Below are 25,166 nucleotides of genomic sequence, written 5' to 3'. Positions count from 1 at the left end.
ATCCTTCCTCCCTCCCACCCACATGCAGCTAGGTGGGATGGGATGGGATGCTGACTCAAGTGCTGAATCTGGACACTAACCCAGACACACAGGTCATTCCCTTGGCTCTTCAGGAAGGGCAGATGGGTGGTGTTTCCCTCAGGTATCCTGTGATGGTGTCATGCACTCCTGGCATAGGACTCAACCCCTTGGCCCATAAGCAGCAGTGGAAGGACCTTCTCACGCTATGCCAAGAGACCAGTGCATCTCTGCTATCAGCCCCGAGGTTCCCTGACCCCATGGCAAGAGGTCTCAGCTCTGGCATCACTGTGACATCTTCCTCTTTCCATGGTCACCCTCTGGAGCCCACAACTCCAGCTTGGATCTTTATCACTGCGTCCTTGAAGTGGCATGTGGCTGTGAGCACTCCTTATGAGCCCTCCAGTAACTCACATGCTGGGTTGATCACATAACCTCTGGCTCTGCACCCTCTGCAAGCCCCAGCAGACCTGAGCACACAATGCAAAGCAAGCAGAGATCCCACAGCACTCCTGACAGTAGTGACAAACATCACATGTCCACTGGTAACAGATATTGATGGAAAAATACCTTCTTCATCTTGTGTCAGCTGGCTCCTCCAGCTATTAACCAAAGAGGAAAAACAAGACAGCTGCAGTGTGATTGTTCATTGAATCCACTGTCTTTTGGCAATGAAGAATCAATATATCTCTTAAACTAACATTTGTTAGTGAAAATAGTGAAACTAGTGAAATAAGCACTGTTAGCACAGATGCACCCTTGGGCTGCCTTAAGTCATGACTTTAAAAACCCCTCAGATTTCCTTCAGTAAAAAGTATAGTCAGATGCTCAGGATCTGCTCACTCTAGGAAATGCTCCTAACAAAGAGTCAGCACTGCACATATTTTGTATCTGCAAGGAGAGTACATACCCTGGGGATATGACTCCCTGAGCTGGAGTGTGTTTCTGATGTGCAGCTGTGTTCTGACAAGTAGTCATGTGAAAATAACACTGAAGTGTCATACTCATTTCCTCTCAGTCAAGGCAAGGTCAAATACATCCAGTTTACAGCAAAACACAATGCTTCTTATTTCCACCTTTATTTCTCTCTAGAGCCAAAATAAATGCTAGCATTGTTCTGCCCCTAAAATCAGTACCACCAACAATAACACTGATTTTATAGCATGTGGTTCTGCTCACGGTTTTGCTAATGAAACCTGTGACATAAACAGAAATCAGCTCAGTGTCTTGGAGTTCAGTTCTGCAGGGTTAAGAGCCTGGCTTTTTTTTCCAAAATGAATATTATCTGAAGACACATAGTACACCAATTTGCTGACTGTGCCACTTATAGCATTTTTCTGATGACAGCTGCTGTTACCAGCTTGTCATGGTCACACAGACTTTGCAACATGGTATGTGAATCCAGCTAAAAAATCAATAGTCAGTTACACAGGGATACAGTACAGATTTTTGCTGATTCTTGGAGAGGAAACAAATGTTGATCAAAAAGTTCTGGCATGCTGCTTCATGTCAGCTTATATTGAAATTGTCAGAGGCCAATATTTTCCACTAACATGCTGTAGTGGAAATGCTAAGTCATGGCTTGAAACAGTGATTGAGCACCTGGTGGGAAGGCAGGGCCAACCCAGGGGAGCTCAGGTGCACATAATGCAGCTGAGTGACTGGAAGGGGTAGAGCCAGGATCCACCCCTTCCTGGACCTCATTTAAGGGTTAGCAGTGGAGGCAGGGGCACCTCAGTGGAGATTCCTGCCTACTGGAGGCTTTCTAAAGGTAAGTAGTTTTTCTTCCTTTGTTTCTGTGTTCAGGTTGTTCTTTTTGGGCTTGTTCTGATTTGCTGTAGCTTAGGATTGTGCTACTCTGCGGCTACTGCTGTACTTTCCATCACACTATAGCATTACCCATGCACTCAGCAGTATGCATACTGAAGGCACCAAAATAGAAGGGAGGCTTCAGCAACAGTTAAACATATGTTTGTGTTTTTCTGGCAGCTCAGACTGAGGAAGTGAAATAAGGAAGTAAGCCTGTGGCTTTAAAATCTTTGGCTACTGCCTATGAATAGGCAGGCTATTATTCTGAATTTTTTTTTTTAAAAGTCTACAGTATTATCTTTTCCAATGTTTATTTCTAGTTTAAAAAAGCATGGTAAAAAAATCTGTGGAAAAAACTCTTCTATTCTTTTTCTTCTCGTTGTCTTTGGAAAAGCAGTATTTTATAGCAGGCATCCTGCTCTTCTGTGAAGCCTGTAGAGGGAGCCAAAGCTTAAAAAAACTCAAAGACTCAAAGCTAAGACCACAAGAGACAGAGCAACCTGAACACTTTTTTCAAACTGGTAGAAAGTAATAATCTAAGCAAAATTTTGTGATAATAGCAAGACTAACAACAGAAAGAATATTGATAATACCTATAAAAGCAGCTGATAAAGTCTCTTTAACTAATGTAACTACTTAAAAGACATTCACAGTGATAAGTGAACTAAAAAGATTAGGATCAAAATAACTGATTCACCCCAGGATATCCTGAAAAGTAAGCTTGTTTCTGCTAGGAGATGACAGTGCAGCTGAAAGAAGAGGAAAACCTCCTAAGGAGAAGCTAAAGCTTGCTCTCATTCTTCATGACCAGGTAACTTGGACTGCTCTTGAAGAGCAAACCAAAGACTGCATTGCTGAGCTATGTGTCCTGGCTCTGCCTCATGTAGTCCTGGCACTACCAAAACTATTGCTTTCATAGTGGCTTCAGTGTGCACTCCAGCATGGTTGTACTCATGAATGTAAAAGAAAATACTCCTACCACATACTATAAAAACACTAGTGGTTTGTTGGATGTCGTGACTAATCAAAACAAACCCTGCATAATTATGTATAAACTGAGTGCAGCTCCAAAGGATCAAACTAAACCGATCCTCAAATCACTTACAGATAAACCTATAAACTCAGATCTGGGGTTTGAGTCAACTGTACTTGAAAAAGACCAGGATGTCCTAATTCAAATAGGACCATTTCCAAGCCCTGATGAGCTCTTGTTATGGTCTAGACCAGGTAATGCTCTATGAAATTCAAGCATGTGTGTCTTTTCTTTAGCGTGACCAACAACTCTCCCTCTCCTTGGCAAGATGTTGAGATGAAAGACAGGATTTACTGTGTGTCTGTTCATATGCCACAGATGAAGAATAAAGCTTTTGGTTTTCCTACCTTTTGCAGGCAGCCAGCATAGATAATGAAGCCTTTAGCATGTAGGTGCTTGGCCAAGGCAAATCCAAACCCAGAGTCACAGCCTGTTATAAGCACAGCTCTGTTGCCAATCTGCAAAACAGAACAAAACAATGCACTGGAACTGAGTAATCAAGAACAGCCATTCGTGTGCACTGAACAAATAGTGTCCTTGGCCAGGAGCAACCTGTTCTAGGCACATTTTCTGTGTTCATTGCCAGCTACTGCCACCCAGTGCCTCCTGAAGAGAGGAACTAAGGCTTCATACAAAAAATCACTCCAGTGAGGTAGGATTGCTGTCCTCCCAGCACTTTTGGCAACAGGCTTTCAAGGCAAAGAGACCAAGTAAACCAGCATTCTCTGGCAGTTCATATCCATTTTGGGAACTGCCTGGTTTATTTTCGCATTTCAGAACATGTTTTTGCTACAGTAGGAACTGTTCTTATGTTTCCAGAGCAGGCAAGAATCCACTCTTCTCTATCTTGTAGCCTGCAGGGTGTGGGGAATATAGTTTGACTGAAGAAGATGACAACAGGTTAATATTACTGACTGCTTGTTTATCTTTCTCCTTCCGACACACAAACCCTCTGGCTTTGCATTTTAAAATCCAAGTAGGATCACAAAGCTTGTATAGTTGAAATTAAGATTAATCAGTGATTAGTCTTCTATTTAAATTACAGGTTTGAAAAATAAGTAGTACACTTCTTCTCCAAATACCTTGCCATCTCCCGAGGCAGCAGTTAAGTTCTGTGTTAAGAACTGCATCATGTATCCACCATCTTAGCAACACCAGGTGTGTACACAGCAAGGTGCTGCTGTGGGTGGGATTACGTAATGACTGTTTGCAACTCATTTCAGCTTATCTCTGTTAAAACTAGAAGTTTGGCTTTTCCCAAGATACAGGAGGACTGATGAGAGTTGCATCAGAAGCCTGACAACACGAGGGCCATACATGAATTCCTTTGAGACTCTGTCCCAGACAAGATGTGCGTGCTCTGGTACTGTTATAGAGCTGAGTTCTGTGCTGTGTTACATGCCAGGCAAAAAGAAAAACTTTTTTTCTGTTAAGTTAGTGCCTTCAAGGAAAGAGCTATTAAAGAAGAGGGTCAGTCCCCAGAGTGAAAGTGAGGACGCTCCAATTTATTTACATCACTTTATACAACCATACTCTGGAAGGAGTGCTTTATTAAGAACTTGTCATGCAAATTCCCTCCACTCTAAGGTGGAAGATTTCATCTGCTGAGTAAGTTCCAGAAATAGAAAAAAAAAAAAAACACCAGTCTGATTGTTTATTGCTATCCTTAGTAGCATGTACCATGTTGCGTCAATGGAATCTCTCTGCTAGGAAAGAATGTGGAGTATGTTGAAGAGGTCTAGCTCAGAGTCGTTCTGGCAAATAGGAAAGAAGAATTTAGTCACCAGGCTCCAGAGAGTTTAAAGCCTCAGCTCAGCAGAACTAGATATTGGAAACTACAATAATACTCACCTGATCAACCTCACTTGCATAAGAGCGGCTGCCACATGAGGATAGGAGAGGGAAGCAAAACTTTTGCGTGGGTCTGTTAAAGAAGAACAGCAACACAGAACAATCAAGCATGGAATATCCTGTCCATACCTTGGTGCTACATATGGAAAATGTATGTGAAAAAGAATATTGTGTTGCCTTTATACATAATGTGGACTGCCACCTGAGAAAACAATCTTACCTACAGTTCTTAGTCTAAGCCTGTCTGTTTCCTACAGTAGGAAACACTTGTTTCTCCCAAGACTCTGATGCTATTTCTGTTGGATCTATATATGGATATAAATGAGAATTCTAAAATAGCTCCTAGTCTGAATGCACAGAATTGCCTCCACCTGCAAAATGGGCAGTACAGTGCTTTCATTTTCAACAGCAACAGTGCTCTCATTAGAGTTGCACAAAGCAGGGATAGTGGAAGTTATGCGTTTGTCTACTGAAAGCACGCTGCTGTGGCATTGTCTGATATCCATCCTAATGCTGATTTGCTTGGAATTATCTCACTCTTTTTACACACAGCTCCACCCTTCTGTCACCTATGACACTTCTGCAGTGTGTGCCCATTAGATCCTCTTAGATCTCATATCCCTCTTAGCAGCTGTTAAAACAAAGATGTTTTTGCACAATATGTGCCATGCAGATCTAAAGCTACTCTGCACAGTATGTTTGACTCTTAGGAATATACAGTGTGTTCAAAAACACAGGTCAGAGCAAAGCAACAATGCCTTCCAGGGGAGAATCTGTTCAGAAAAGTCTTGTTATCAGTAACATCTTATCTTAGGCCTTGCTATAATCCAGCAAAGCTGGGTCTAGAGAACATGCCAGGCTAACCCTGCCTGCTGACCTTGCCAGCCACCTCTCTGGGCTCTATCAGCTTTTTCATGGTTTGCTTTGAGCACTGCCATGGCCTGCTACCTTGCTTTCCTCTGGATATTTCAGCTGTTCTCTGGTTCCTCTGATAACATCTATTCTCCAACAGAGCTCCTCTTTGAGGCTGAATTTGCTTAATCACCCACAATTATCTCTTCTCAGAAATCACAGGCACTCCCAGGGTGATCTATGCAATACTGAACTGCAATCTGCAGACACTGGCCTCTGAGCTGCATCTTCAGAAAACAAGGCTAGAGAACAGAGCAGAAGCTTTGAACTAGGTGGAAAGGAAGCTGATCTACAGTCACATGATATAACAAATGTCTGCTGCCGATCAGCATAGGAAATCTCTAACAGATTAGCTATCTTTTGCTGTTTCAAGTGCCAACCTTGACAGTGTGATACCATTATCAACAGCAGTAGAACAACACTGAAGGTGTAAATTCTTGCTTAGCAGACCACTCTACAATCAGTGGCATGCTTACTGTTGTATGGGAACCCTGTTCCAAAGCCAGTGAAAGTACTCAGTTTGCGCTGGGTTTGGACTAGCAGGATTCTCACCACAGACAGGTACAAAGATTTGCTTTTGTTTGTTTTTGGTTTTTTTTTCAGAGTTAGGAATTAGAATTAAATAATTTTCTGCCTATTTATGTTCCAAAAAAGAAAAAAGGCAGTTTTGTTATTCAACCTACCTTTCTTATTAAAATTCTCATCAACTTTCCCATTTTACATGATTATCTCTTTATTACAGTTATAGAAACATGTGATGGTTCCTTGCACTGCACCAACGCCTACTTGCTGATGTTCAGGAATGCCCAGAAAGGTTGTAGGATCTCCATCCTTGGAGACTTTCAAAAGCAGCTGGGCTGTGGTCCTGGGCAAGCAGCTCCTTGCTCTTCTTGAGCAAAGAGGTTGACCATATGACCTCTGGAGGGCCCTCCCAACCTCAGCAATTCTGACACTCTGTAAATAAACTGCCCCACTGAAATCAAGTGATGTGTGCTTTACTCAAAATCTCGCTCTTCTTCTCTACTGAGTTACTTACCTGGACTTGTTCCCTGGGTTCTTGAAAGTCAGGGTTTTTACAGGGAGGTTCAGGAGAGGACGGGACAGCTTGGTTGCCAACATGCTTCTAATCAACACGCTCTATCAACAGCGAGCCTGCTCTTCCTTAGCTCTGCAAGGCAAGATAGTGCCTCACCTTTAGTTGCTCAATTATTTTGTAAGTCATGCTGACTCTGTACATTTTAAAGACAAAATAAAGTCCAAAGGAACTCATCTTTCCCCCTTGCAGTTCCTCATCCTGAGATAAATGGCTCAACCTTCAGCCACCTCAATGTGCTTGTAAACAAGGAAAAGACTACAGATGGGCTGACAAGCAGGCAGTCACTTAAAGAACGTGTCCATGTCTCTTTGTTCATTGCATCTTAGACTATTCTCTGAAACAACTGAAAACTGGAATTTATTATTTTGAGTACAATATATGATGTAAAACAGATGCTGGAGGCACAGGTGACATTGTGCTACATGTTCCCGAAGCAATGCAGCTCATACAGCCACGTGGTTAGAAATGCATTTCCTTGTAATGGAGCAGCTGTGATACTGGGCTGTGCACAGGAGTCCCTGTGACCCAGGGGAGAACACGGCTCAAGAGCAGGAATTAAGCTCAGAAAGTCCATTGTATTCATTTCTTTTTTGTTTAAAACTGATCCAGCACACGCACCCCAGCTTAGGGCATTGTCTCCCTCACCGCAGCTGAAAAATGGTGTCTAAGTGCTAGGCTTTATGTACGCCTCCGTTGAATTCTGCAATTTTAGGGCCTGCTGGAAACGGGCCTAAGCTTGAAACTGCTATGAAAGAGCTGCGGCCAACAAAGAAAGGTCTAGAAAGCGTGCATTAAAGGCGCCAACGTCGCTCCACTTTCGGCAGGGACCGGGCGGCTCCGGGAAGCCCCGAAACGCTGCCGGCGTGCCGGTGCCGCCCTTCGGCCGTGCCCGAGCGGTGCGCACCGCTGCAGGGCGATGGATGCGTCCTTGGGCGGCGGCGTGGGGCGAAACGCCCGGGCGGCCCGGCGGGCGGCTGTCACTCGGCGGCCCGGCCCCGCGAGGGGGGCGAGGGAAGATGTCGGCGGGGCCGCTGCCCGCGCGGCCTGCGAGGCCCCGAGGAGGAAGAGGAGAAGGAAGAGGAGAAGCGGCGCGGCTCGCCCGCCCCCTCCCCGCGGGCACGAGGTCATCGGCAGCCCCTTACCTGCGGCCGGCGGGAGTCCCGGGCGCTGCGTTTGAATGAGGCTGGGCCGCAAACCGGCTGCTTGGGCGCGGCGGGGGGCGGGCCGGGGGAAGGGCCGGGGCGGGCGCGGGCGGCGGCGGCGGTAGACGGCGGCCATAGGCTGAGGCCGAACCGCCGCGGCCATGCGCGGCCCCGCCGTGCTGCTGGCGCTGGGCGCCGCTCTGTGCCTGGCCCCCCGCCTCCTGCGGCGGCTCCGCCGCGCCCTGCCCGTGAGTACCGCGGCGGGGGCCGGGGGGGCGGCGGGCCGGCCTCGCTCCTCTCGCCGCTGTGCGGGGCTGAGGGAAGCGTAGAGTCGGCGCTGCGAGGGGGAGCCGGGCCGCTGAAATCCGAAGCCCGGCACGTGCCGCGGCTCCCGGGCCCTTGTCAGCCGTTCGGCTGCGCTGCGTTCGGCGAGTGCTGAACACGCGGATCTTCGTACGGCCTTTGACATTATAGGAAGTGAACGTAACGGAGAAAAAAGCCCCGTGAATGGAATAACTGCGTGACCGGCCAACTTTAGTGTGCTTTCAGAAGCCCGGCCGGGTGCTCTCGGTGAGCTCGGCTCCTGGTTGTGCTGCAGGAGGGATCCGCAGCTCCTGCCCGCTCTGAGGCAGCCGGGATTCAGCTCCGTGCTCCTGCTTCACTGCCTTCCACGTGGCACTTCCCATCGCCATCCTCTGCCTTCTGTGCCACGAGGAACCCCTGGCTGGCAGTACCTGAGTAGAGGTGGCACCGCGGCCTTCTCCAGAGAGCCAAGGAACAGTTTGGTGTCTGTCCATCATGAAGGTGATGGATGGTGCACGAGTTGGCCTCCAGCCTTTGCCTTTGGAGGCCTTCCAGGTGTGATGACTTGTGCCTGGCTTCTTGTGCTTTAACTTGCCTATATGACTTTGCCCCGTGAATGTTTATTGTACTGAAGCAGTGGCAGTGCCTGTGCATCGTAACCAGGCAATCTGTGCTAGCCAGAACTGCAGGAAAGTTAATAATTCAGAGATTCCTCTAGCAAAGGAATTTTGTGACTGGTGGCTGTCCTGCAGGCAGGGGTTTCTGCATGTTGGGAAAAAGACCTCTTTAGAGAACATCTTCAGTTTCTCTTCCTGGGATTGAAAGCCCCGAGTTCCTAACTCTGGAAATAAGGAACAAGGAAAGTTTACAATGTAACTGCTTGTTCTTATCTTCAAATTAACGTACCTGATAACAAGGAAATGATCGGGGATGTCCTCCAAGGCAACAGCATGTGGAAAATAACATGGCACAAAGTAGAAAAGGAAAGAGACAGGGCAAGCTCTGAAACTGTGGGAAGACTAGGGCTGATGAAGTAACTTTGCTTAGTTTCTATTGCAATAAATGTGTACACTTTGGATAGATTACCTACATAAATAAAAGCTTCTACTGTTTAACAAAGCATTCGTATCCCAGTAGGAAAAGCTTATGGAGTGTGTGTGCCTCTGAGTATAATAACAAATAATTAGTAATCACAGGAGCCTTCTGTACTGTAAATTGTTTCTCACCTTTCTGGTCACTGTAGGTTGCTGGGAGGATTTTTCCCCATCCTTGTTTTTTTTGCGTACATGTTGGTGGTTGGTTTGTTGTGCTGTTGCTTGTTTGTTTGTTTTAACCAGAGAAAACTAAACAGCTGCTGTGAGTTAAACTCGATGAAGATAGGAACACAGCCCAGCCATTTGTAGATGGGTCTTCCCTTAGTTATGTACCTGCCCTTACCAGACTGACTGAGGGGGCAGCTGCCTTTGGCTGAGGGGTGCACTTCTCCTTTCGCCTGTTCTGGTCTTTGGATGTGATCGGGGCTCTTTATGTCCTGCTCATTTCCTCTGCTTTCTGGAAGTTCTTTGTGTTCAGGACTCAAAAGCAAATGGTAAGGCAGTAAAAAGAAGAAAGGTGTGTTCTTTAAGGGTCAGGTTGCTGAATTAACGTGGGAAGTAACTTTGGCAGATCTGTGCTCTGGTTCATTATTGATCCTCATTTTTCTTAAAATTGTGTCACTGTAGGTTAAGACTGAGCACTATATCTGGTTCTCACTCAGCCTATATCCTTTTGCTGTAGCTATCTTTAACAGTTCAGTAGAACTAGTCTGTAGCTGGGTGCATTTTTGTCTGACTATAGGAGTCAGTGTTCGTGTGGGTGTTGATGTGATAAATGCAGGACAGACTTTTCATCAGTTCTCACTTCAGCTTCAATTCCTGACTGTCCTTTGAAGCAATAAGTTGTGGATGGGAGAGGGCGTTGCTCGTTTGCCTGTTGCCCTCGTTTAAGTATGTGCAGTAACTGATCACTGTCATCCTGCAGTTATCCCTTATTGCCATTTCACTACCACATGTTCGCAGAACAAGGTATCAGAACACTGGGGGTTGCCTGATTTCTGTCTGAAACAGTGGTTGGGCAAAATGATGAAATTCCTACATAGGTAGTGTAAAATACAAATGTTTGTATTCCAGATGCCATTAATGTGGCAGTGGGGAATATTAGTAGTGAATGCCTCTGCTGAGATGGAAGTGACCTCACTTCCTTACTGCATTCTCCAGGCATTTATTGCCATGTCACATTATCACCTGACAGATAGAGTTTCTGTTTGGAACAGTCTGGAGCACTGCATTTGGGTGGCTGCTGGTTGAGAAACATCTCAAGAGTTCACTGCTTCACAGCAGTGCCAAAGAGAGGGTAAGATGGCTTTCAAGCAAAGAAAGAGGATGAATGTGCAATGTTTTGGTATGGAGCTCTATTCAGGATTTTGAGTTCTGTTTTCAGAACTATCACAAGCCTGTTATGTCAAAGCAGATGTAGTATCAAATCTTCTCTCTCAATTTAGCTGTCAGTCAAAAGATAATAATGTAGGAGGGAACTGCAGGATTTGACAAATGGTTCCTGTTAAGAGTTCAGTGCTTCAAAAGGAAGCCCTAAGCTGTAGTCACACTCCTGCTAAAATACAGCATGAAAAGTACTGCATAGAGTGGGAGTAAGAAGGGTACAGACAATAGTCACTGCAGTCAAAGGAGCTGCTGTGCTGATTGGACAGATGACATACTGTCATTGTAACTTTTTCTATGCTGTTCTTTCTCATAAGCCTATGAGCTGATAGATCACTCATTTATTTTAAAACATGTCTGTGCAGTTTTGGCCACTGATACTTGATAGCTGCAGTTTTAGCTAGGGTATCAAGATAACACAAGTTGTTACAGACCAGTGATAAAATAAACTTAGGATTTCATGGTAGTTGGGAGCTGGTTGTTTTTCTACACAGGAATCTCACCTACACCTTTGTGCTGGTTGCTCCAGCAGGAGTTCCATAAAATCACTGGATCTAGTTTACAGTGAAACAGGTCAGTGGTCATCGTGACTTGAGTCTGTGCCCACCATCATGCACAGGGAGGGAGCTGAGCTGCAGAGAAATATGACCAAGCTTTGCTGCATTTAGGTTATTGCTGCTTTCAGAGTGGTACTTGTCCACAATGGTTCACCAGATCTGAGATGGTTATCTGAGCTCCCTCTGGTCTGGAGGGAAGTTATTCCAGCTCTTCTGGATAGGTTCTGAGGTGTTCTATAGGGGCTGCCTTTCCTTCTCTGTGGATTTCACAAGGATGTTTGACTGCTAACATGAACGGCCATCTTTCAGATAGCTTAGGTCAGGTGAGCTCAGCCCCACACAGAGTCCACGTATCAGCCATACAGCCTCTTAATTGCTAGCTGTACCTTCTAAACACTGGCTGCAGGTCTGTAAGCTGCTCTTTTGCTGTGTAGCTCAATGCTGCTGGTACCTGCAGGATTGCAGTGTCTGATGATAACATATTGTCTTTTCCCATACAGGCTGAAGGGAAGGCGGTGCTCATAACAGGCTGTGACAAAGGTTTTGGACATGCCTTGGCCAAACAGCTTCATGCAAAGGGATTTACTGTTTTTGCTGGATGCTTGCTAGCGGTGAGTAATAATACTGATCAAAATTCTTCTGGGACTAGAGAAAAATTTCTCTCAAGTAACAGCCTTTTTATCTGCAGCTTCCATTTGTCCTAATCCAAAACCCGTGGGAGGTAAGGTGGGGAGAGATTTTATGTATGTTCTGTTGCTTCATCCACCTGTTGAATCTTGTTGTTCCTGTAATTCTGAGCTCTTTAGGGCAGGGACTGTCTGTAGCTGCATGTCTGTGCAGTAGCTTGCACAACAGCATGCAAGGTTTGAGGTTGCTTCTGGAACGTCTCAGCAATGCTGCAAAATACACAATAAATCTGGTGATTCAAAACTGCTATGGCACCATGCTTTCCTGGCTTCTCAGGCATCTCTGTTGCTATTTCTCATTCTATCACAGTCCTCTAAGGACATTTTACTCAAACTTCTCTCCAAGCTGCCTTGGTTGGGTTTATCTCCAAAGTGCTTCTCCAGCTTCTCTGAAAGCTGTCTGCTCTTTGGATAGATGAGCAAACCAACTAACTGTACCCTTCTGATACCTGTAGGTCTCACCTTCTGTCATTTTACTTGGTAGGTAGTATCAATTGCAAGAGATCAGTTTAGGCACGCTGAATCTGCAGAGCTGTCAGTCCAGTCCCTGTTCTTGCAGGTAATCATGTTGTGTAATCCTCCATAAATTGGGCACAGTCCACTTCCATCTGAAGTTTTATTCTTTTTTTTTCCTCTTTAGATTATCAAAACTTATGTAATTTCCAGCATTAATTGTTTAAAATCAGTTCATGCCTGCTCGTTTGTCTATCAAATGATCTTTAGTTTCTTATCTCTTCCCTGGATGGAACGACAATGTGCTCAAAGCTTCTCTCAACCTTTGTTATCTAGTCTAAACAAAGTTGCCCACATAATTTCTCTTAAACATCGTCCATTGCCTTAAACACACCAATCAAAATGAGTGCCAGGCTCGTAACTGGCTTTTCTGTGGTTTATTTCACACTCTAATTTTTGTCCTGTTCTTTTACTTCATTCTTCATGGCCATCCATGTTATGCCGTGCTTCTCTGTACCTTTGGTTTTTGTCATGCACCCTCCTGTGTTATGGATGAAAGTCACTGATGAAAAACAGTGAATGAGGTTTGTCCTTTGGGAGTTCCGCTGGTGACTCTTAACGAGAAAGAGCATTTTAATTCCAGTATTGTCCAGTGCTGTCAATTGCCATCTCTCTTAATGGGTACTTCATGTCTTTATTTCAGTTATTTCTTAGATGTTTTATTTTCTTTTGGTGCAAGTGCTGCTTCTAACACATCAGTACACGCACTGGAGAGTTAGAGAGGAAAACTGACTTACCTATTTCCTTAAGCCAAAATAAGAGGGAAGTCAATCAAATGTAATAAGTGAATTCAGTTGACAGTGTAACAATCATCACTTCTAGTGCTAACAGATGACATTAAATAGATAGTGGAACTCTTTGGTTTTGCTCTCTTACTGCTTCTCAGTGGAATAGATGCTATTTCAATATGTCTGTTCCAGTCCAGATGCTCAGAGTGATGACCACAGGTTGATGAAATTTGTGAAGGGCAAGAACAATGGAAAAGCAGTGTGGCCATCCTTGCCTGTGTGATTTCAGCGGAGGTTGCGTTCTTCCTCCGGACCAGCAGGGAAAGTTATCAGCTGGCACATTGTGTAACTCAAGAACAAACAATCCCTCTTGGAAAGCTGCCATTGTTTGGAAATTTCCATGCGGAGGCTCTGTAAATCCTCCAGTGATCATGTCATTTGCTACTTTGGGGTGTCTGTCTTTGTAGTGATAGCAAGTGTAGGAAACAGAAAAGAAGTGACAGGGGTTCTGAGGAGGCTCTTTCAGAAGGCAGCAATGCTTTTGCACAGCAGACAGGAACAGACTGGATTTGAAGATGCATAAAAAATTGAAGTGCACACAATATGAGCCTTGTTTGCTCACTTTACTGACACTAAAAATGATATATATTTCTGATTACGTACTACTACTTGTTCCCAGAGTGGCCTGGCAGCTGCTGGCATCCTCTGTGATCTGGTCTGGCAGCTTTTTACTAACAGCCAAAATTGTTGTGATCCCCACTTGAACTGTGTAAGTGGGAAATTCATCAGCAATCATAGTTGGTCTGCACGTGACTTTTAAGATGTTAACTGAGTGCTTTGATCCTGAAGAGGTAGAGAGTGGGAACAGCTTTGGGTTTTAGATGGTTGATGGGGGAAAGTGTCCTCAGAACTTTGAGCAGGAGGTTGCTGAAAACCTAATGGTAGAATGTGTTTGGGATGAAATCTAGAGCTGACATTCCAAGAAAAGGAAGCACAGAGCAGAAAAGGGTGATGGGTCCAAATGAAGTAAGAGACAGCAGTGAAGGCAGAGCGCTGTTAGGTAAGATCACTAGTGAAGAGTAAGATAGGAGCATGTGAGTGATTATTAGTAAGTCAAGCTGTGCGTATGCAGTGTGGTTAAGGATGCCTGTGAGAATTGGCAGTGTACATGAAACTGCTTATGGCAGATGCAAAGCAACTTACCCTGTCATCAAAGAACACCTGAGCTGTTGTAGGTTCACTGCAGGGTCACAACAGGTCTGGGGGCAGTTGTCACAAAGTAGGTGGCAGCCTGTTCACACCTAGTTACTCCATCATTGCTTACTCCCTTTTGTGCTAAGAATTAAAGGTTCCCTGATGTACTACTGGTCACAGAAAGGCCTGATTAAATAGAATGGAGTAGGTCAGCTGGAAAGGACCTTAAGAGATGGTGTAGTCCAACTGCCTAGTTGCTTATCAGAAGTTAGCACATTATAGAGGATGTGATCCAAATTCCTTTTGAACACTGACAGGTCTGGGGCATCAGTTACCTCCTAGGAGCCTGTTCCAGTGTTTGACCACCCTCATGGGGAAAAAAGTTTTTCTTAATGTAATAAATGTCCCAAAAGAGCATCGATACGGTTAGCCAAAGTGGTTTCTACCATGGGTAATATCTTCAGGAACTCTTGAAGGTAGGGCATTTCCAGAAGGCTGAAAAAGGGCAGATGCTGTACTTGTCTCTCAAAAGGAGGCAGACCTGTGAGGTTATCAACCAGGCAGCTTACCTCCTGCACATGAGATGAAGCTGCAACACACAGAACTGTCAGTGTGATAAATGCCTAGATCACAGTGTCATGTGTGCTGTACGAGTTCACTGGGAACAGGTTGTGCCGTGTCAGCCTAATCTCATTCTGGCTAAGCAGCAGCGTGGTTAAAGGGGAAGGAATAAATACACCTCAAATAAGGCTTCTGATGCAGTCCCTCGTAGTCTGACGAGCAAACTTACACTCTAAGCCTGTGACTGCTGTTCAGTCCCAGTGAAATTTTCTTGGAAGTGCCCTGGAACACAGTTCACACAGAGGAAAAATAAATATGTGCGTAGTATCAAGCAGGATTGCAGGTCCCTGAGGGAGTAGTATTCAAAATGATGCCAACAAATCAGTTGCAATCTGAAAACAAATAGCTGAAATCCGGTAATGACAAATACCAGCGTTTTTTCCTGGGGAAATGTGGAGAAGGAATGGGTGGGTAGGCAGCAGTGAGGGAACTGAAGGTGACAGGAGGATGCAAACGCCATGAGTCAGCCCAAGTCCTGCTGTGCCGTGTCACATCTCGCTCTGGGAAGCAGTCACAGCAAAGCTGTGCCTGAGTTGCTGTGTGATGTGGGTAGGTCTGAGGCACATCTGAGGAGAAGGAGCACAGGGATGAGGAGTGGGAAGGTGCCAGTGGGATTGGTGGCAGCTCGCCGATGGTACTCAGCACTGGGTTTGTTGCTTCTCGATTCCCAGAAATCACTGCAAGTGCCCAAAGCCCCAAAGCCTTGCCAGGGCCAGCGCTGCCAATGGGACCAAGATGTTGTCCCCCCCATTCTGGTGGCAGCTTGGACAGGATTGCAAGGATAGAGGAACCGGCCAGTGTGTGAAGAAGAACAAATGGCAGGTTCAAAACCAGCCTTCAAAAAATGAGGGGGAACCATGGGAGCATATGAGCTGTACAGTGTGCTCACTGTCCCTGAGGTGCCCTGAGCTATTGGTTTTATAGCTAAATGGTGTCTGGAATGGTGTCTTCTTGCTGAAATCAGTCTTCCAAGATCACTGTGTTTTGTCAACAGCAATTAACTTGTAGCTGGGAAGTTAACTTTGCAGATGGAGTTGCAGTGGAATAGGGGAAAATATGTTCCAGTGTGAATAATACACTTATATTGAACTTTTAAGTTGCTGATCTGCAAGTTTTTTCTCAAAAAAACCAACCAACCAAACAGTGGAACTATTTCTTTATATCATGAAGACTATGAAAGATTAAAAAAAAAGAAAAAGAAAAGCAACACAGGGAAATGTGTGTTCTGTGCTCTGTGATTACAGCTGTGGTTGTTTGTTTGCAGTGAGATACAGTAAACTTCTTCAGAACTTTGTGTAATTCAGAGCTGAGATGCAAGAGCATCTTCCAGAAATACAGTGAGACATCACACAACCTTCACTCATTTCAAAGGGAATATAGTGTTTTGATGACTGTGTTGTTAACTACTTGTAATGTCACTTTAGAGATTCCTTTCATGGCTGGATAAGAGTCACTGTGCACTGGAAAACTTCAAGTCTTTCTTTTTGTGATACCTTGAAATAGGTCAGTTGTGATGTGATCTGCAGCCATAGGGACAGACGCAGATTCCTACTGTTGCCATAAATCTGGAGTAATCACATGCTCATATTTACAGGGGAACCCTGTTTTTCTCTATGCCTGGATGGAATTTCAGCTCTTTTCCTTCATAACATGTCACTGTTCACTGAGCTGAAGGTAGAGGCAGGGTGGTTTATGCTGTGCTCATTGAATAGGTAGCTTGAGATGCCTGTAGCAAAACAAGTGGTTACAGTTTTACATTAGCTTTGCTGTGCAGGCAGTGTGTTGCTCTCCTTGTTTGCCCTTGTGCTGTGGGTGGGTGTTGGTATCAAGTACTAAAGGAAGAGTGGCAGCCAGGCATGTGACTCACCTATTCATAACTTCTTCCTCCCTAACAAGGCAGATCCTGTACTTCAGGGAGTAGTTTGGTGAGCTATATCTCGAGCCTGCTGAGGAACTGCGTGGCTAATCTGTGCTCTATTCAGTCTCATTTTTTTGTATGATAGCTGAACTTGGCTATTGATCCTGTCTGGAAGTGACCAGGTAAAATTTGAAACGCAAACCACATTTAGGTTTGGTATGCAAAAAAAAGAAAACCACCAAAAAAACAAAAACCAACCAACAAGTAGTAACAGAATGTCTGATGGTAACAGCAGTAAGCTGATAAGAAGCTAAGGGCTCATAAAATTATCTTCATTATTGTAAGTTAATTGTACACTACTTTTCTCAAACATTTCCATATCATTCTTTAATAATGAAGTCTTGAGAAGGAAAGAAGTACCTTGCAGAAAAGACAGAAGAAAGGAAAAGGAGAGAAAGGAAGCCATCATATTACTGGAAGAGCCTTGTTCTTGTTTCTTTGGACAGAACTTCCTCCTTTCATGCTGCACAAGACAAAATTATAGACATCTTCACTGTTCATGCTTTACTATGCATGCTGTTCTGCTGCATATTTAGTGCAAAATATTACTATTATGTAGGTTGTAGGCTTTCTGCTGTGTCCTGTAGCATCAAACTGTTTGCTGGTAGGCATGCCAGAGGTGACCCTAATGTCTTGCTTTCTGACACTACTATCTCATTAGAAGCTAAACAGTATTTTGGAATTACATGAGTAAGGTACCTAATTAGCCTTTTGCTATTAAGCCTAGAAAAGCAGCCTCTGATTTGTGTATAATGTTTGCTGAGTTACCTATGGAGCATGGGGACTGGGGCAGCAGAGAGCCACCTGCAGTTATCCTGAGCTGACGCATTATTTGACATTGTTATGATTGTGAAACCCTTCACATGAGGAGCAAACAAGAAGGGCTTTGGCCCTTCAGAGCAGTGGATCATGATGTAGATGTTCCCTGTGCTGGAGAGGACAGATTATAGCCATGGGTTGCACAGTGGGTCGTGTGTCTTGTGTGCCTGTTTCTGTACCAGGTTTACACCTCTGCATGCAGTTTCAGTAGGTGGTATTTCCTATCTCTGTGAATATGCCTGCCTTAGCAAGGCATCTTTCTTTTCTGCTGAGCAGGATAAGAATGGAGATGGAGCCAGGGAGCTGAAGGACATGAAGTCAGATCGCATGAAAGTGCTGCAGATGAATGTGTGCAGTGACCAGGAGGTGGCTGAGGCTGTGGATTATGTGAAGAAGACCCTGAAAGACCCAGAGGAAGGTGTGTGAGAATCTTTGTTTTCCTGGGCCAGATGATTCTTCGGTGCACTCACGGAATCCTTCCTATGGATCAGGCCCAACTCTGGCCAGGTTGTTCCTGTGCTGCAATGCCAAAACATGATTAACAAGCTTGAAGGCCTGACGGTCAGGCAGTGCTGTGTTTGGGTCAGTGGGAATTCCCATGTGGCCAGCACATCAGTGCCAGAACGAGAGACCAAGACTGGCTTAGGTGGTAAGACTCTAACCTTACATCCTGTAAAAAGTGATGAGTGATGAGCATGTCCTTAAGAACTTATTTCGCTGAGTGACCATAGTAACATAGGATGGCAAGACCTTGGTTCTCTTCCGATGCTCCTGTTACAGCTTCACAGATTTTTCTATAGCAGTACTGCTTATGGCCCCTGGCTCATGGCCCCTGGCTGCTTATTGCTATATTGGTACAACCTGCTTGTGTGATCAGGTGTTGATCTGGTCCATAAAACTGACCTGGACCCAAATCTAGATCGTCTTTCATCTGTGCCAGTCCATGCTTTCAGTTTGCCATGCAACACTCTAGCTGTGATGTGAGACAGAATTCAAGATAGGCTCAGCACAGACCACCTTAATCTGCATGCAGCCTCAAGTATAAGTCCAATTCAGGGGCCTTAGGAGCATGCAAAAGAAGACAATTCTTTCATGTTTCTTCTTGCTTGGGAATGTGTGTGGGGTGGAAAGGCAGGAGAAGAGCAGCCCATGAGAGTGCAGACAGCTCAAGATACAGGTAGCAGGATGCTCCATGTCTACCCTTGCACTTGGGCTTGAATGGAGGAGAGGTACCTGGGGAAGGGTGACTGATTGCACTGCTGCTGCAGCACAGCTTGGCTCCTAGAATGGGCTTCAGACAGCTTCTGTGAGTGGTTTGGCAGTGGGATATGAGCTTACAACCAGGGCCTGTGTGACACCTCACCTCTTCCCGCATAATGAGGCTGTGAGGCTTTCTTGTCCTTTCTGGGTTTCTGTGCAGCCTCTGTGTGAATAACAAGCTGGGCAGCAACTACAGAGCTTGGCTGAGGGTGAAGTTTCACATCTGTGTCTCCAGCATTAATGGGTTGTGTGGCTGGATGGTGACTGCTCCTGAGGCTTGGATGAGGCTACTGTGAGCCTGTCCTAATTCATATAAATGCCTAAAGCTAGTAAATGACAGCTCTAATCTTCTTGCGAATTATGTAGCACACCTTTCCTCCTAAAAGAAGCATATGAAACTAAGTTACATACAAGCTCTGTTCCCACACGTGCTTTGCATGATTTTTCTTCCTACGCAATCATCCAGCCCTCATCACACATTTCATAGCTTCTCAAGCTTTTCCTGAAGAACCCAGCAGCAGTGGTGGTGGCACGGTGCCATTTCCCACTGTGAGATAACTTGTAAGGGGGCAGCTCTGTTGCTCCTATAAATGCAGCACTGTTCACAGAATCTTGTGTGCAAAATGAACAGTGAGAGCTTGTGCCCTTGATCAGCAAGTTGGACCGGTTCCTGCTGCTCTTGAGAGCCTTACCTTGTCGTTGGTTGCTGCAGCACAGACTGCAAAGCAGTAAAGACCTCTTTTTGGGAGGCATGTGACTGAGGGTTGGAGTTTACTCATAAATAGTGCTCAGTAACATACTGGAATACAGTCTGTATTCAGACTGAGGTGTGTTGCACACCAAGTGTAGCCCTGAAGGAGGTAGCACAGAACAGTTCTTGTGTTAGACTCCTCTACCTCTTTCCACTGTGTACATAAAGCTAAACTCATTCTGATGTTGGGAGTGCCACTGTTTGTCTTCGGAGTTATGTAGCTCCCACTGCATTATTGACATTAAAGAAGTAATAGTGATAAGGCCGTGCTCTATAAACACACCACTGTCCTGCAAACAGCCTTGTGACCATTTAAGTATTAGCTCTTTGTTCTGCGTGGCCTGACTGGGATAGACTGTGAGGGAATGTATGGTTATCACTGGGTAGGACATGACTTCCTCTGTTCCCTTCTACATGGGTTGGCCAGAAGCTTTCAGGGAAAGTAAACTCAGCTTCCCAGCTGTGGGAGGACAGGGAGGGCTACCATCGCCATCATGAAAGCCAGCCTAGCAAGGGCAGTTGGGCTTTTAAAATGAACCAGGAAAATACATTCTATTGACATTTATTGGGTGAATAGGGGAATGTTGCAATTTGCTTAGACTGTATTTAGTAAAATATGTGGTTACTATCTCACCACAAATAAATCTAGGCTGGAAGACTTTCATACATGAGAGCAGAGGAGATGTGGAACAGAGGCTGGGCAAACAGCCCAATTTTTTTCAGAGTTTGGTAAGTTTGTGTCACAGTGGCATGGCATGGGGACTTGTGATAACAGTGTCTGAGCTCCGGAGCTGTACACAAATGTTATTTCCCATTCCTAGGTGTGTTCTTAGTACTAAGAAGTGGGTTGGAAAGTAGAATGGAGCCCCAGTTCAAGCTTGCTACTTACGCAAAAAATAACAACATCAGGACAGCTAATTAGGACAATTCTTATCTTGTTCCAGCTCTTCTGTTTGTTCTTACTGCAGTTTATGGCTGCATAGTCCTGTGCTTCAGCAATTTCACAAAGTGTGGACTCCGCCCTAAAGTATTTGCCATGAGGATTCCTACAGTAATAACTTCAAAGGCTCAGTGACCTGCTAAATCTTGGGCATGTAAGGGGCTGAGTGCAGGAGCTTGTGGTAAATGCAGTCTATTTAATCTTGATGGGACTGCATGCACAATAGAAGCTCAATTTTTAATTCTAGTAGTTTAAGGGTTGGTTGTAAATTTGCCATGTCCTGCAATAGTTAGGATTGAGGGAGTCTGAATATCTGGACTGAAGTCCAGGAGCTGGTAACTGGCCATGATCCTGCAGATCAATGCTGCACGCTTTCCCAGGTAGTGCATCACATCCCAGAGTTGTGAAGAAGATGTAGAGATCTAAGGTAGTTGTTTTCTTTCTGTTTTTTTTGTTTGCTTAATTGAGGGAAAGTCCAACCCTCTTCAGAATGCAGGAGGGTGTGATAAAGTCCGTGAGAGAAGACAAACCTGGGACTTAGAAAAGGTATAAAAGAGGGCCAACAGGATCCAACCATACAGAGACAAAGTACAGCCTCTGGCCTTAGAGGAGACATTCAGGATTGCTATGCTTGTGGACCCCTCTCACAATCCCAGAAGCTTCAAATAAGCCCTATGAATTTGATATCTGGTATCTTTAGGATAATTTTTCTCCTTGCAGGGTTTTTGTCTATAACTTTTTTCCTATGAAAGTGTCCAGTTCTTTGTCAAGGTGTTGGGTTACTGTGAAGACAGCTTCTCTGTGACATTCTTCCTTGTTCCATTCTTTAACTTTGTTGTTGTTGTTGGCAGGTCTGTGGGGCCTGGTGAACAATGCTGGTGTCTCAACTTTTGGAGAGGTGGAATTTACAAGTTTAGACAACTACAAGGAGGTGACAGATATCAACCTGTGGGGCACCGTGAGGGTGACGAAGGCTTTTCTGCCCCTCATTCGCAGAGCTAAAGGTATATGCTGGGTAGTGTGGGAAGGTTCATGGATATTTTGCCACGCAGCAAAGAAGTGTAGCTAAAATGTATGAACCAGATTGCTTCAAAGAATGCCAAGGTGTCTGTGGCATGCAGGCAAACTAGACAGCATTGTTTGATGTATTGTGTTCCAAACAAGCACTACACAGCAGGTGTGATCTTAAACGTTCCGGGATATCAAAGACCTCCAAACATCGCTGGCAGAGATGACAGGAGAACTTGAGCCACCTTTAGAAAAAGTGTCTGGAGGCCATAAAAAAGATGCTTCTGGTTTCCAAAGTCACCATGAGTGCTTAAGTTTGGACGGCTGAATCTTTCCCTTCATGTTACTCAGCTCACAGATGATTGCAGAGGAGTAGTCATGGAATAAATGAATCCATAACAGCCATTTTATATAGCATACAAAAAGGTGGTTACCATCAAAATTCTATTTTATGGAGGGGGGGAAGATACCTATGAGCAAAGCTCTGAAGAACTTCTTTATTTAGTGTGTGTGGGAGAATGCTGGTACAGCTATATGTTCTGTGAGGACAGAAAGAGGCTATATTGAGCAGATTGCTCGGATACCATTTCCAGAAAGTACCCACTAAACAAGCCCCATCTTACTACAGAATGCCACTTATCCATCAGATCAGTAAGTGGTTCTCACAGTCCCTCCAAACTTTGCTTTGCTCTGTAATGAGAGTACAGAGCCACCCACTTGTTTCTCAGCTGAAGTTTCAAGCTGCAGAAAGGTGTCATACTCCATGGCTGTGAAAATCCTCTTTGTGGGAATAGCTGATGAGATTTCAAGGGCCTGTCTTGTAAGCGTAGCCAAAGCTGTAATCCCAAACTTGGTGAGGAAGGACAGTTCCCCACGGAGGGGTGACTGCTACCACCACTGCCCTCAGACAGTGATCTAGCACAAGCTGCCAGGGCTCTGCAGTTAGGCTGACATGGGCTGCTCATAAGTGTTTGAACAAATGCTCTTTGCTGTGCCATAGACAGAAGCACATCAAGTCTCTTCTCCATGTATCCCATGCTGTAGGCAGTCCTGGCCAACCAGTGAGGTGAGAAAATTACAGCTCTTGTGCTGCAGGTTCTTCCACTGGTTCTACTGGTGAACGCTGGTGTAAGAGCATACAGCTAGTAGCCTGAGAAGATACAGATACTGACTTACTTGGAAATTAGAAGGAAGAAGATGTCTTGTATGCTTTGTACATCCTTCTCTGTACATAGGCAGGTATGTGGACCACCCACTGAAGAGGTCAGAGCTGAGGCTGGCCTGCTTGAGTCTGGAGAGACTCCTGACGGAAGATTTGGACACTACTTCAAGATACAGATTTCACAAATCAGTGCCATCCAACAAAGCACCTTTTTACTAGAACGTCGTCACTGCTGCTCCTGTAGCCCATGCTGACCTCACTGGGAACAACCAGTCAGTCATTTCTCATTGCTCTTTCCTCTCCAGGCCGTGTAGTGAATATCACAAGCATGTTAGGACGGATGGTGAGCCCGTCTCGCTCCTGCTACTGCATTTCCAAGTTTGGGGCGGCCGCCTTCTCTGACTGCCTCCGGCAGGAGATGTATCGCTGGGGGGTCAAAGTCATCCTCATCGAGCCCAGTAACTTTGTGGCAGCGACCGGCAGCCTGACAGAGGACGGCATCGACAAGCAGGCCGAGGTGCTGTGGAGTGGAGCCAGCAACACCGTGCGGGAGGACTATGGCAGGGAGTACTTCACTCGCCACGTGGCCACGATGAAGTCCTTTGTTAACAGCGGCCTGAAGGACATGTCTCTTGTCTTGAATGACATCACCAACGCGCTCGTCTCCGCACACCCAAGCAACCGCTACAATCCCATGGAGACCTACTGGTGGATGAGACTGCAAGTCATGACTCATCTGCCCACTGCCATTGCTGACTGGCTTTACATTCCTGGAGCCACACTGTGAACGGCCATCCTTCAAACATCCTTCCAGGGCTTGTATGTACGCACAGTTTAGAGCTGACTTAGTCCTGTACTAATTGCTGGTGCATCTCCTCTTTAGACGTTTGTGTCTTCAGTTTGGTTGGGTTATGGCTTTGCATCCTGTGTTATGGGATGCGGAGGAAAATTGTCTTTACTGTCTCCTGCCTTGGTCTTTGTATCCCCCGCTGTCCTGATTGAAGTTGAAAGGTGTTTTGCTTTTAACTGTGGAGAAGACAGAGGAAGGTTAACATAACAGATCAAATATGTGGCTATTGTAACTAGGTCAGCTGAGCTCCCCTAGTGATAAATTGGACTCATTACTGGGCTCTTGGTTTTCCTTACAAGGATAGGCTGCTAATAGCAGAGTGAAGCTGTTGCTATGAGATGTCTCATAGGGAAGAAGCTAAAATGGGAAACAAAAGCAGTTTTCCATTTGATTAAAAATGGGTCAATCACAGCCTTATTTTGTTTTCACAGTACTGGTAGGAAGCTCTGCTGCTCCATAACTGTTTGCTCTTTCCAAGAAAACAGCAGCAGTGCCTCTAAACAGCCTCATTACCCAATTGCAAAGAAGGGTTCTTCTCTCCCAGCACTGTGTCCAGCAACTGGAGACAGACTAGGCAGGGAAAAGCCCTTGTAATATCTCCTGGTATCTGAGCTGCCCCTCAGCCAGTGATCTTTCCACCCACTGCTGATGAGCTGTGTGAGACAGACTTGAATCTACGTAGCAAACAGATTTAGCTCCTTTAACTGCTGTGTTAGGTACCAGGTGAAAAAAGGACAGTGTGCAGTCAGTTTGGCCTGACTACGAGCTCTGGAAGGATGTTTCAGGTGATGCATTTCTTTTTAATTAATACTGCACAATGAAATTCCTACATCACACGTAATCGTCTCCTCAGAATTTCATGACACGACAACTGATACGAGCTGCTTTTGCAAAATACCTCTGAGGATCTCTCCTGTTGGCCATATCTGGGGCATTCAATCATTTTTCCAAGTGCTGAGGCTGCCAAACCTCACACCTCATGTCCTCTTTCCAAGTGGTGAACACCAGCAAAGCAGCTAGTGGTGATCTGCCTTGTCATTCTAGGGGACCAGCTTCCCATTCTGCTAAGTTTTGTTCTGTTTTGACTTCTGTGAGATTAAATGAATATGAAAAGAGCTTATAATTTGCTCTTTCCTCATCTATCTTGGATAGCTATGACTTTGAAGCTGTGCCTTAAACTTTTATATGCTGCTCTTTGTAACTGCTTGGAGACTGGATACAACTGAATGCTGTGATGCCTAAGGAGGCAGCAGGCTTCCTTTGGATATGCCGTGGAGGTAGCTTGTATTACAAATAATTTCTGAAAATGCTGGCTATGCAGTTCTTTTTTTATTTCAGACCATAATCACATGGAGGCTGTCTGGGATCTGGTACCCAGAATGATTCCACTGTCCTACTGAACTGCAGCTTGTTTAGGCAGTGTTGAAATCACTTCTGCCCCTTGCACTGTGAAATGTGAGTAATGTTAAGTAGCACTAATTTGCACAGAGGAAAATAAACTGTGAGATTTGTAAAGCA

General features: G+C 45.1%; 2 protein-coding genes across 5 annotated transcripts in view; one reads left to right on the top strand and one right to left on the bottom strand.

Annotated features, from left to right (window-relative positions):
• BDH1 (3-hydroxybutyrate dehydrogenase 1) overlaps positions 1-7,964 on the bottom strand; it is a 13,734-nt gene extending 5,770 nt beyond the window's left edge. Inside the window, exons 1-4 of the mRNA XM_048954735.1 lie at positions 7,862-7,964; positions 6,660-6,791; positions 4,712-4,784; positions 3,208-3,318 (exon numbers count right to left, since the gene is read on the bottom strand). Coding sequence (XP_048810692.1) covers positions 3,208-3,318; positions 4,712-4,784; positions 6,660-6,742 — 267 coding nt within the window. The 5' untranslated portion in view covers positions 6,743-6,791; positions 7,862-7,964. The remainder of the gene's footprint in view (positions 1-3,207; positions 3,319-4,711; positions 4,785-6,659; positions 6,792-7,861) is intronic.
• Positions 7,964-25,166, top strand: LOC125697470 (D-beta-hydroxybutyrate dehydrogenase, mitochondrial-like). 4 transcript variants are annotated; one of them, XM_048954730.1, is made up of 6 exons: positions 7,968-8,109; positions 11,699-11,809; positions 12,369-12,443; positions 17,954-18,095; positions 21,480-21,632; positions 23,104-25,166. In XM_048954730.1, exons 1-6 carry the CDS (start codon positions 8,023-8,025, stop codon positions 23,583-23,585), a joined length of 1,050 nt encoding a protein of 349 aa, XP_048810687.1. In that variant the 5' UTR covers positions 7,968-8,022; the 3' UTR covers positions 23,586-25,166. The 4 variants fall into 4 exon arrangements, with proteins under 4 accessions (XP_048810690.1, XP_048810687.1, XP_048810689.1 ...); XM_048954731.1 differs by lacking the exon at positions 7,968-8,109 and adding an exon at positions 8,122-8,719; XM_048954733.1 differs by lacking the exon at positions 21,480-21,632 and having other exon boundaries at positions 7,964-8,109.

Source organism: Lagopus muta, chromosome 9 (assembly GCF_023343835.1).
Source record: "Lagopus muta isolate bLagMut1 chromosome 9, bLagMut1 primary, whole genome shotgun sequence".
Classification (NCBI taxonomy): domain Eukaryota; kingdom Metazoa; phylum Chordata; class Aves; order Galliformes; family Phasianidae; genus Lagopus; species Lagopus muta.
The sequence above is the reverse complement of the archived record's forward strand: the minus strand, read 5'-3'. Positions and strand labels throughout refer to the sequence as shown.

Bases quoted from the DNA above. Each gene is read 5' to 3' on its own strand.
- LOC125697470 (XM_048954730.1), top strand. From the start codon at position 8,023: ATGCGCGGCCCCGCCGTGCTGCTGGCGCTGGGCGCCGCTCTGTGCCTG. The intron at 8,110-11,698 runs GTGAGTACCGCG...TTTCCCATACAG, and splicing joins GGCTCCGCCGCGCCCTGCCC to GCTGAAGGGAAGGCGGTGCT. The intron at 18,096-21,479 runs GTGTGTGAGAAT...TGTTGTTGGCAG, and splicing joins CCTGAAAGACCCAGAGGAAG to GTCTGTGGGGCCTGGTGAAC.